This window comes from Octopus bimaculoides, chromosome 7, assembly GCF_001194135.2.
Source record: "Octopus bimaculoides isolate UCB-OBI-ISO-001 chromosome 7, ASM119413v2, whole genome shotgun sequence".
NCBI classification, from domain to species: Eukaryota; Metazoa; Mollusca; class Cephalopoda; order Octopoda; family Octopodidae; genus Octopus; species Octopus bimaculoides.
In genome coordinates this window covers 74,385,065-74,398,694 of record NC_068987.1, presented here as the reverse complement: position 1 = coordinate 74,398,694, position 13,630 = coordinate 74,385,065, and the positions used below count along the sequence as shown (strand labels likewise).

At 36.0% G+C, this 13,630-nt stretch overlaps 1 protein-coding gene across 1 annotated transcript in view; it reads right to left on the bottom strand.

The window, feature by feature from the left end:
- Window positions 1–13,630, bottom strand: part of LOC106878147 (transitional endoplasmic reticulum ATPase) — a 41,779-nt gene that overhangs the window by 24,315 nt on the left and 3,834 nt on the right. Inside the window, exon 2 of the mRNA XM_014927274.2 lies at window positions 2,498–2,600. Within this exon, the coding sequence (XP_014782760.1) occupies window positions 2,498–2,600 (103 nt within the window). The remainder of the gene's footprint in view (window positions 1–2,497; window positions 2,601–13,630) is intronic.

The window sequence follows — 13,630 nt, the reverse complement described above, 5'->3', positions numbered from 1 at the left end:
GGCACATAAAAGACACCATTTCGAGCGTGGCCGTTTTCGTGCGGGTGACACGTAAAAGCACCCACTACACTCTGAGTGGTTGGCGTTAGGAAGGGCATCTAGCTGTAGAAACTCTGCCAAATTAGATTGGAGCCTGGTGCTGCCATCCGGTTTCACCAGTCCTCAGTCAAATCGTCCAACCCATGCTAGCATGGAAAGCGGACGTTAAACGATGATGATGACGGTTGCATGTTCAATCCCACTGCAGAGAACCTTACGCAACAACCCAAGACAATTTAAGCTTTGTGAGTGAATTTAGTTGAAGGAACATGAAAAGAAGCCTGGCTATCAATTGTGTGTGTGTGTGTGCATACATGTCTTCTTGACATTGCACACTAATTGTAAACAAACTTCATTGTCATACAAGCAGTGACATTTGGTTTGAAGTCTTCAATGAAAACATTATCTTGCTTGGAAAAAAGGCAACAGGAAGAATATCCAACCACAGAAATCTGCTACAACAGATCTCACCTGACTCATGCAAGCATGGGAAAATAGACATTAAAACAAGTGTGTGTGTGTGAGTGAGAGATAGACAGAGAGAGAAATGTTTCTGTATAGCTAGCAATTCCACTCAAGACATTGGATCACCCAAGGTATAATGCAGTAAAACAAATCAAAACCATGTGGTATTGAAACAAACTATCCATACAACCAAGCCTCCTTCTATAATCGTGATTTTAGAGAAACTTTGCATGCCACCATGAATTAGACAGGTCAGCTATGTCAGCATTGATTTAGGAGTATTGCTCACTTGGGCTGAAAGGACTTCAAATTTGTGTTTCATTTTCGGCTTGGTTTCTATGGCTGGATGCTCTTCCTGTAACACCAACCACATTATAGAGTTTTATGTGCTATTTTCATAGCATTCAGTACTAGATATGTGTCATCAACATAACTAAAGAAACCTCACACACCCCCATGTCCCTGTTTGCTATCTTCTTTGTAGAATGAAGAGGCATGAATGATAGTAATACGAGAAAGTGTGATAGAGGTTTAAGTATTCTAATATAGGTACATCTAGTCAAATCAACAACAGATGGCAAAATGATCCAAGAGACAGAAGAACGAAAGAAACTCAGGATAAGCAGGAATAAAAAAGAGTATTGTAGCAGACATGAGCATGATGGCAGGCAGTACAGAAGAGGATGGAGAGTGTACTGGGAGCAAATGATCCCATGTAGTTTCCTCTAGCAAGAGAGGTTGAGTGATAATGATAGCATATGGATCCTGCACCAGCAGCTGGAATAACATCCTTAGGTACACTGGAAGTAGTGTATGGCAAAGAGACGAGATCCACTGCATTTTAAATCACATCAACAGCAAGGTGAAGGCGAGATTGAAAGGAGAAGGGAGTGATTGAGAAACTAGCAATAGGCATGGGTGAAAGAAGGCAATGTATAGCAGACAGAAGATAAGCAATAAACACATAAGTAAAAGAATATGGTGAATCATAAACAGAAGAGATTCACTGCCATCCTTAGTCATGCACTTCATGAGATTCAGAAAAGTGAGAGTGAGTGAGAGATGAACATAGGTGCATGAGAAGCAAGAGAGATATAAGCTTAAAGGAAAGAAAGGTGAGTGATAGGGATGCTAGATTAGTGAGAAGGTATCAGAGAGGTCAATGATGGAGGACTTCACAGTATGCAGATATAAAACATGCATGCATACATGTGTACATACACACACATACATCACAGTATATAAGTGTGTAACACCTGCCCCACCAGACATGTGATAGCTGTAAATGAGCATTGCTCATTTAAAATCTTAAGTGAAAAACACATCTGGCCATGAGAAAATGTTAACTTGATTGGTAACAGGTGAAGGGCAACCAGTCACAAAAAGCTGTCTGACCAATGCAAGCATGAAAAAGTGAACAATAAAATATAGTCTTCCTCAGTCTCCCTTTTCTACAGGTTATATTCACTTTCAGTGTGTGGCACTTGTTTACATAGCTGTTCTCCTCTATAAGCATCAAAATGTCTGTAACAATGTACTTTTCCCTTGCATACACAATTCCCCAACGTTGCCATAGGCTGAACCCATACTAGCATGGAGAACAGACATTAAATGATTCCACTTATGCTCAGTTTTTCTCTTAAATCATTTGTGCTCAATATTTATGCACACATGTATTATACATCCAGCAGAGAACAAACTTATATTTCTTTCTAGTAGAGGGAGTGGGGGGGGAGAAAAAGAAAAGGAGAGAGGGAGATAAAGGGGAGAGAAGGGGAGGAAGAGAGGGAGGAGGGAGTGGGTGAAGAGGGGGAGGAAGAGATGGGGAGGAGAGAGAGGAGGAAGAGAGGGGAGAGAAAGAGAGAAAGAGAGAGAGAAGAGAGAAGAGAGGAAGAAAGAGAGAGGAAGAGAGAGAGAGGAAGAAAGAGAGAGAGAGAGAGAAAGAAAGAGAGAGAAAATGTTTCAACCACAGTAAGTTGTATATATGACTCACCTGTGAAAGGCAAACAACCGAATTGTCTTCATTAGCAGCCTCTTCTACAATGAGTCTGTTAGGACGTTCTTTATCCCTCAAGATAGCTGTAGCCAAATAATCACTGTAAGGAATAAACAAAAATATTAGACAACAATTAACAATGACAAAATATTTTTTCTTTATATTTAACAGTAGTTGGATGATCCCGTCAGGCATTTACTATCAACACCGACGTAATATAGAAACTTTTCATGCAATGTTAGATACTAATCAGCCAATACAGCATTCAATTTTTTAAATATTTCATTAAAATAGAGAACAAATGTTAACTTTTACATCTCAGGACATATCCACTGTAAAGATAAGATAGTTATACTACTTCAACGATACACTTGATTATTTCCATGTCAGTTAAACATACCTAACAGGAGCAGATCAATAACAAAACGAAAGTTAAGTGATTCAAAGTTATAAAAAGCTTGTAATTTTGAAAATTTCTAAAAATTCTCTTTGCAATTTTTTTTTCCTCCTCATCACCATTTAATATTGAGAAACCTCTCTAACATATCACATTTTTCCTTGAGACATTGTATGGAACATGTGCAAGACACGATGCTGCATGATAGTGAGGGGGCATTGAATATGGTATATGCTGGGTCGGAAATATACAAGCCATTTGAGCACTACAGACATTAGTTGAACTATGCAGAGAGCTGACTACACTAGTCGAGACAACATGTAGTGATGAATATTTATGGAAAAAGACATAGGAAGATGAAATGACACACAAGTGGGAATATACTCTACCACAAACCACATAAGCATGAAAAAAAAAGTACAAGCAGCAAACAAGTTTCAGAGAATTATAAACAATCCGCATAACATAAAAAATAGTGACTAGAGAAAGGATAATATTGTGGTACCATAAATTAGAAACTAAAATGACCAATAAAATCAGGGCAGATAAAAAAAGCTCACATTGGAAGATCATTTATTTCACAAAATCATGACTTTTATGGATTGATTGGGATATGTGAAGTTGGAATTGTTACTTAAAAATCACAAAACATTATAACAATATCACTTTCAATTTTCTGTGGTGGCTGGTATGAAACAAACTTAGATTATATAACTCGAGAATCACCTTCAAAATTCAGTCTGCATGTTAATATGGGAAAGTACAATAAGATGGTTTGTATCTAATAATTCATAGTCCTTAAACTTGTTTAACCCTTTAATATTGTCATTCTAAAAATAAACAATCACTTCATTGAAATCTCAAAGCTACAAGATAATGCATGAGTAATTCAAAGCAATGTGAATAAAGAGTACATTAGACAGATTAATCTGAATGATAAAGCACCTCTTTAGAAACACAGTAAGTTAACTTCATAAGTTTTCTCAATGGTTGTCCACTCCTAGTGACTCATTCATAAACAGTTTAACTTAAGACTCATGTTTTTTTAATATAGTATTCTATAAAACCAGAGATGATGTATTGTAACAATGACTCAGCAAATATGATAAAATAAGCACCAAATTTTACTGGTCAAAATTGGTAAAAGACTAAAGATATATACAGAATATATACATAAAAGATAATATATCTTTTACTTGTTTCAGCCATTGGACTGCAGCCATGCTGGGGCACTATCTTGAAGGATTTAGTTGAACAAATTGACTCCAGTATTTTTAAGTCTGCTCATTCTATCATACTCTTTTTGCCAAATTATGGGAACATAACAAACACTGGTTGGAAAGTGGTGGGGTAAGGTGACAAATGCAAACACACACACACACGCACACACAAATATGAGCTTCTTTCAGTTTCTGTCTAATGAATCTACTCACAAAGGCTTTGGTTGTATGTTACTGTAAATTAATGATCAATACAATGTAGATTCTTGCTACATTTCAGATTAAGTAATTTTTAGAATAGCTTCTAAATGAAGTTCAATTTTGAAAAATGTATTTGAATGACAAACAGTTCAATATTAAAAAACAAATCATTAAAATAAAGGCAAAATTTGTCACTAAGATTCTAAAAAATTAATAGAGATGACTGATTGACATCACAATTTTAAAATCTTTGTACTATCTTAATTTTTCAATCTCAAAGTATAAAATACCAGAGTTTAGGCAGAACAGTAGAGCAACCCAAAAATGCTTTGTGGTTCATAAACAGAAATAAAATCTCAATGAAGTTAACCTTGTCTCACATCCAACCTCCCAAGATTGTGAGTGAAGAGTAAATCAAGTGCATATAATCAGGTTACACCTGCTTTTTCCATGTTGGCAGTATTCTTGAAGCAGCATTCTATAGATGGATGCCCTTACCAATGATAACTCTTGTTTTTCAAGTAAGGTACATTATTTATACATCTCCACACATCAAATTGCCAAACTTATTGCTGGTGTTGGCCACAAACAGGCACAATGTGTCAAAACAAAGACACTATATATACACATATAGGTTTCAATAAAATTCCAATCTTCCAGTTGATCAACCTGAGGTTATAATGGGAAGATGCATTAAAAGTGCTACACTGAGAATGGAAACTGAAATTTTCTGGTTGCAAAGTAAACTTCTAAATCAAAAGAAAAACAAAAATTCTAGCCTGGTACCAATAAGAAAAAATATCAGAACTAATACATCAGAAAAAATTGGCAGCTTTTTGTTTATAAATACACATGCACGCATGTACACATGTATCCATCTCAAAGATGGCAAACTCGGAGAATCATTAGCACACTGGACAAAATGCTTTGCAGTTTTTCTTCTAACTTTATGTTCTGAGTTCAAATTCTGCTCAGGTTGGTTTTGTTTTTCATCCTTTCAAGGTCAACAAAATAAAGTAGAGGACTAGAGTCAATGTAACTGACCAGCCCCTGCTCCCAAGGATCATTATTATCAGGTGCAAGCATGGCTGTGTACCAAGAAGTTTACCTCCCAACCATATGGTTCTGGGTTCAGTCTGTGTGGCACCTCAGGGAAAGTCTGGGCCCAACCAAAGCCTTATGAGTGCATTTGATAGACAATAATTGAAGGAAGCCTGTTGTGTGTCTTTGTGTTTGTCACTGCTTGACAACTGGTGTTGGTTTCTTGACGTGTCATAACTTAGAGGTTCAAAGAGACCAATAGAATAAGTACCAAATTTTAACCAGCCATATCAGGCCCAAAGTAATCTACCTATTTTATGTTCAAACTGATCAGATCCAGCCACTCACACTTACCTCATATTGTCATTGTAAAAATGAACAATCACACTGTTGAAACCTCAAAGCTATGAGATAATGCACAATTAATTCAAAACAATGCGAATATATAAGCATTACATTTGACATAGTAATCTGAATGTTAAAGAAACTGGATTGAATTTGTTTGAGTAAACCCTTCAAGGCATTGTCTCAGCATGGCTGTTCAATTAGCAAGGAAGGGTGGTGGTTCTGGGTGGTAGGAAACATAAACAGCAGGCCAGCTACCTTGAAATTCCTGGGATGTAACAGTCAATGGGATGGGAGGTAAATACTATAGGGGAAATTTAAGGGAGTGATATAAAGAGAGGGAGATATGACATACATTAAGAAGTTCTGACCTAGATTGTCAGTTATATTAATACTAAAAGGATTTTTGAATCATCATGTATAACAGAGTTTTAGAAGGCATTAAAGATTTAGATAAGTAACACTCCTTTCAATTCATAAAATGTAATCTACAAGATATATTATTTAATATATCTGTTAAACTAGTTTTTTAACTGAGGGGTTGACGACTTGACTGCAATTCCTAAATATGTTAAACCATTGAATCAAAGTTAACTAAAAGATTAGATCTTATCACAATTCACTTATGATTATACACATGTTAGCCACCATATTCACTATTTCAATTTGATGAAAATGGATTACAAAAGTAGTTCTTCAAAGTAAATCACAACTGGTACAAGTTGAATTCATATTATGTTTATTCAGTAAAGATATTCTCGTATATGGAAAACCAGTTGCAAAAATTGTTTATTATCCTCATTTCTATGCTTGCTTGTGTTGAATTGGTCTTCTCTTAGAAAAGAGTCTCACTATTTGTTGCATCACTTGTGTCTTCCTTGTCTCCTTCAATATCATTTTAACACTGATCCAACTGTCATCATCCATGCACATCACATCTGTATATACTAGCAGAGTCTTGTCTTTTACACATTACATTTAATTTTTCCTATGTCCAGTTTTTCTCTCATTTCATATGTGCTCAGTCATTTAGGCACACTCACTCCAATGAAATAAACAAGTTTCATTTACTTTGTACAGACATCATCCACATTCATGTCTATATTTTCCTCCCAAGTAACACCACTCTTTGTAAGCAAGCCTTATACCATCTCCCCTTCACTCAGACAATCCTTTTGTTACCAGCAGAGTTAGCTTCCTGAACCTTTTTCACCCCATTCCTACTCTGGCTACTAAACTTTCGAAACATCTCAACTGTTAATTAGGTCACCTAAGAAACAAAAACTTAATTCCAATGAAACTTGTGTGTGCTTATAATATACATTAAGTAGACAAGATGAAATTCCTATCAACTCCTTTTCCATGTATCAAACACGACCACTTCCCAGATAGCAGTAAAGTCCAAACTTCTTTCCTGCTACCAACAACATTTGCCTTTCAATTCTAAGCTTTGTACATTTTGAATTTCTTCAACAAATTTAGCTATGCAAACTAAGTCGTTAATATAAAAGACTTTCCATGAACAGCTAGTTTTAAACTCCTGCTTTGTCCTCAAGAACAAGAATAAATAGGAGGGAATTAAGAATTGAGTCATGATGGACACCTACCTGCTAACATACTACTGATAGTATTTTAGTACATAGCTTGCAAGAATCTCAAAGGGTGATTAATCTATGCCTAGTTTTTTATAATGATCACCAGACCAGAGTGTGGTACTCTGGGACTTCTCAAGGTTAACAAATGATAGAAAATGTGGCTTACTTTTGAGTAGTCTTCTCTCTAGAAAAAGAGCTTCAATGGCAACAACATCTCATCTAAACTGAGTCTCTTCCTCATCAGTGGTGTTATAACTTTCTGCAACTTTTGTAACCTAAATTATAATTACTTTTACAAGAGCATCTGCCTTTTCTCCTCTGGCAGTTAATGATACTGCTGCATTAATCATTGCAAGTACCTGTCCTACTAGCAAGATTTTCAGTATCTTAACTGCTGCATCTCGACGAACTGGTCCAGATGCTTCCTCTTACCTTTATCTCCTTAAGCCTGGTTTCAACAGTATAAGCAAGCCCAATTTTGGGTCCACTGAAAGTAGATTTTCCTTCCACTATGCATTCACTTCACGACATTTCAGGCATCAGCAAGGCCAAATGTGTTTTAGGTTTCCTCAATGACATCTCAGTCTGAACCAACACATTACTTTGCAATCAGAAATACCTCACATTGCTGAACATTGGCAAACTTCTTACTTTCAGCTACTCCCCTAGCTTCATGTACTTGCCATGTTTTTTTTATTTAAGCTATTTTTGTACTTCCATTCTTTTCAGATACACCTCTTCTGTTTTATGGCTCTACAAACTGTAACCATCTATCATAGTAAGTAAAACCTTACTCCACTCACCTCTGGCCCGTGGTCTACAGCATATTTACTCATTTATCCCCTTCAACCTGAAATTCTTTGAATCTATACTCAGCCAAGGGATCTCAACCTCCATACATTCCTTCTCTAGATTTCTTTGTATCTGGTTGTAATCTTGATATGAGTACACTCATTGATGCATCTTTTCCAAAACTGAACAAGATATGAATAGGCATCCAACTACCACCAAGATATAACTACAAGCTGACATACATCTAACATTACACACAAACATATCAATAAATGACTAAGAATACAAATTCTTCTGAATGTCAAACACAAGGTTGAAATGTTGTAAATTTTTGTAAACTAGTTTGAAAAAGGAGTAGAAACATCAATAGGCTTTGACCATAAAGGTACTAATTTTTTACTAGACTACCTGTGACCCGTTGGATCACCAACAGTTCAAAGTACCTGAAAAAAACCACACATCTTGGGAACCTGTAGTCCAATTCATGCAAAACTTGTTTTATTCCATTTGTATTCACATTTCAATGGTACCTTACTTTCAAAGCATTTTCCCCCATTATGCACCAGTTTGGCTATTTATAAAAGTACCCCAAAAAACCCCACATATCTCAGGAACCTGTGGTCCAATTTATGTGAAATTTATTCCGTCTGTATTCACATTTCAATGGTACCTTACTTTTAAAGTATTTTCTCCCATTATGTGCCGGTTTGGCTGTATTAAATGACAGACAAGCAAGCAAACAGGCAATCATAAAAGTACCTGAAAAAACTGTATCCTGGAAACCCATGATCCGATTTACATGAAACTCGTCTTATTCTGTTTGTATTCCCATTTCAGGGGCACCTCACTTCAGAGTATTTTTCCATTATGCATCAATTTGGCTGTATTAAATTACAGACAAGCACACATGCAAGCACGCAAACAAAACTATCCAGGTGTTCACAGTAAAGGACAATAACTCCAGGTTTCATTGCTTAAATTTGTGGAATCTGTGATTCGATTTATGCAAAACTTGTTTTATTCTATTTGTATTTATATTTCAGGGGTACCTTACTTTCAGAGTACTAACTCATTATGTGCTGATTTGGCTGTATTAAATTACAGACAAGCATGCAATCAGACTTTTATTATTATATAGATTGAGTATTAGAAATTTTCCAAGAAGTTGAAACTAAATTTCCAATAAATAAAATAACAAAAGGAATAGCCCTCTATATATACTTCTGATCTATAAGCCAACAATGGAGCATCTCCACACAGTAGTATGACCTACCTGATGTATCATTGTACACTACTAAAAGATCATAACAAGAACACCTATGATCACATTAGCATCAGATGAACTATACAAAAACACTTGCTATTCCTTTAGCCTTCACATTGTTTTGAATGAATCATACATTATCTAATAGCATCAAAATTTTAATGATGTAGTTATTTATTTTTACAATGAGAGTGCAGGGTAGGTGTGAGGGACCAGATCCAGCTGGTTTGAACATACAAGAGACAATATTTTGAGCTGGTTTTGACCAGTTTAAATGATGAAGGGTTAATAGTTAAAGAATTGGATGGGTAAGGTGGGTACCTAACTGCCAAGGCAATATCAAAAGGAGAAATGTGCAAAAATCCCCATCATCCATATTTGCAAAGAAAGAACTGTTATTTATGTAGAGTAATAGAATTTTAAAATATACAAAGTTCCCATAATATCTAAAATCTACATATAATTTACATTATTTAAAAAAAAAAAGATTGTTGGTCCATGTGTTTCCCAGATTTTAGAATGGGCACAAAGTATCCCTGGAATTGCAAGAGCTGAATAAAAGTGTGACAGAAAAGTTTAAAAAAAAATACTCATGCAACCACTGCATCATAGAAATGAAAGCAATTTTTAGCTAATGCATATAAATTTGTATTCGTTTACCTAAATGCCTGAGCATACACATCAATATATACATTATTGTATATACACATCAACACATAAAGATGGTCAAAAGTCACCCGACAGTAGATCAAAATTCCATAAATACTTAATATTCAATTTTATATATTCATTCCAATTATGAATGTTTAATAATTGAATGCTGTGAGTTAAAATCACTGCTTTTTTTTTCAACATTTATCTATTTATAAGCAAAGTTTCAGAAAATAATTTTTTTCCTTTAATCTTGGAATTAAATAGTTTTAATTTACTAGGTGACTTTTGGTCAACCCTGTATATATATTTATATATATGAAGTACGACCTTCGAACTTTAGGCCTCACCGAGGCAATGACTTCTAACTTTAGGCAATGACTTCTAACTTTAGGCCTCACCGAGGCAATGACTTCTAACTGAGACCTTTGGAAATATGCTGTGCATGAGAAGATCTGGCGAGCCAAGTGAGACCATAACCTGTGGCCTTTACCAGGGGTGTAGCCAGCCCACTTATGCGTACCTTTCCTTCATTGGACACTAAACTCCGCTTGCGAAGACCTGTTGAGGCAAGTGAAATCGAAATCGAACTAAATTCGACTACTGGCACCCATGCCAATGTCTCCTCCATTGGACACTAAACTCAGCTTGCGAAGACCTGTTGGGGAAAGTGAAAGCGAAATCGTGATGGTACCTATGCCAGTGGAGCGCTAAGAGCACCATCCGAGCGTGATCATTGCCAGAGCAGCTGTCTGGCTTCCATGCCAGTGGCACGTAAATAGCACTATTTGAGCGTGATCATTACCAGCGCTGCCTTCCTGGCACTTGTGCTGGTGGCATGTGAAGACATTTGAGCGAGGTCATTGCCAGTGCCGCCGGACTGGCTCCTGTGCAGGTGGCATGTAAAATACACCATTTTGAGCATGGCCGTTGCCAGTACCGCCTGACTGGCCTTCGTGCCGGTGGCACGTAAAAGCACCCACTACAGTCGGAGTGGTTGGCGTTAGGAAGGGCATCCAGCTGTAGAAACTCTGCCAAATCAGATTGGAGCCTGGTGTAGCCATCTGGTTCACCAGTCCTCAGTCAAATCGTCCAACCCATGCTAGCATGGAAGGCAGACGTTAAACGATGGTGATGATGATAATGATACATACAATAAAAATGTCAATATTTATAGTCCAAACTAGGGGATTTAACAAACACTAACATCTAGTAAATATGAACAAAATACCATAAGGTATAGAGAAATGATACAAGATGTGAACAACCATATGTTGAAGCCACTACTGTATGTGAACAATATTGTAATAAATCTGAGGATGTAACTATACAAACTGGTATTTCTGTACAAAAGTATAGTCAAGGTAAGATAAATAAACAATGTCTTGACTATGTAGACACTCAAAACTGAATGTGTACACATACACACACCACAAACTCAAATGATCCAATCTGATCTTTACAGTCGTTCAAATTACTAGAAGTAGCAATTAAATCTTCTTCAAACTACACCAAGTCTTAAGGAAGAACACACAGTTATTAAAAAAAAAAAAAAGAGAATGGGAGCTAAACAACTAATCTGTTTGTGAGAAAAATATCTAAATAACCATCTTATGGTTTTTCATACACTTACCAAACCACACAACCATTCTAGCAACACTATCCACACCATCACTCGCTTTGCATATTACTTAATAAATTATATACACGTTTATTAGAGCATATACACCATTCTTGCGAACATCTGACCATATTTTATACCCACAATCCCACGATGATTCTACTTACTTAACCCGTTTTAATATGAAGAAATAAAGCAAAGAAAAAATACATGGACTGATTACTTTTCCTTTCATTTGTATACACGCTCATAAACGTTAGCCTGGTTTGTCGTAAGTACCGTTAACACCAAACAAACTATAATTCATGATCTGTAATAAGTAAATGCGACTCGTTTCATCAACATGGTAAAAAAAAAAAACAAAGAATCTCAGAAAGCAAGATCAGTTCTCCAGTTACAATGATAAAATGATAATACGAAACTGGTTCTGTCTGACCACTGTCTTCACTGATAATGTATAAAATTAATCTACATTAATAATAGATCAGATCTGAATGTTTTGTTTTATAATTAATTTTTTTTTTTAATAATTAAACTATATTTCCTTCAAGCTATTACATGGACGAGTAACAATTTAATTACTGAACATGACAAAAAATGGCGAGTCAGTGGACCGAAACGAACTTCAAGGTTGAAGAAATAGCAGACGATAAAATTGAATTCTATGAGAAACGATTGATATTTTTCTGGAAACCGGATGCTGAAATGCTAGGCAACACACGAGTTTAAATCAACCATTAAGTCTTCATCTAAGACAGTAAGTTGTGAACTAAGGGAGATTTAGTTATTTCTTGCAAGTCGAACGGCCACGTAAAGGTTCTCACTTTGGTTTCTTACAATAACTTGAACCTTTATACTGTGGATTACTTCCAGAGTTTTATCCCGCAATGTTGATGTTGCTAGCAATTGTTACTTAATAAAGATGTCGACGTGGCTAATTAAGTCATCCGTAATCACCTCGAAACGTAACAGAATAGTAGCTACTTAAAAAAAGTTACGATACTCCCATCGTTAAAATATTTTTAAAGAATATCATTAGAACTGTTATATATCCGAGACTGGAGTGAATTTAAAAATTGCTACAGTTGGAAACATCGTAAAGCGATGCCGAGTGTTCGTGACCAGACTTGTCAACTCCCATTAAATACACCTGTTGCCATTTGCTAATGTTATTATGTGGGATATATAACTACCAATAAATGGAATAGAGTAATCTTTGCGATGTAATAAAGCACAACAAAATAACCCCAAGCATAGCACAGAAAACAGATTTAAGTTTTGTTGTTTGCCACTCTACATCATCTGAGACAAAATTTACTTCCGTCTCTCAACCAACACTTTCTAGAATCTTCAGCCGGTATTTTTACTGACAGAATGAGATAAATATTTGGCATCGTCGCCACACGGTGAGCTATCAATTTTGTGACAAGATAGAGATTGTGCGACTGCTAATCTGATGACATTTTCAATCGCTAATTCGAGGAACAAACAAGGCACGATGCCAAATTGAGAGGCAAATATACAATAGTACGAATCTAGTTCGTGACACTATTACTACAATGTCTATAGAAGCGTAAAAAATTTACTAGAATGGAGGGTAAAGATAATTAACCACTCATATAAAATAACTTTTTTATTGCTTAGAGGAAAAGCAACATCCGTAACTGGTGGCAGAAAGAAGTTTTTATACTGGGGACCAAGTCTAACACCCCAAAATAGAAACGGCCTCTCCGTCAGTCTTTCCATAGTTTCAGCCTACTAAATTTCAGTAAAGTGTCTTTTGTCGGCCAGAGGCTATAGTAGAAGAGACTCGCCCCAGGTACAGCACAACGGGATCGCTCATGAAATCACGTAGCACCCGGATGGTCCAGATGGACTATATGTAATCTGAACCTTTCCCCCCTTGTTTTATTATTATTTTTTTACGGAATCCCACGTTTTAGGGTATGGAGATTCCGATTCTGAAAATTTTTTTTCAAAAATCTCATTTCAAAATTTCGATC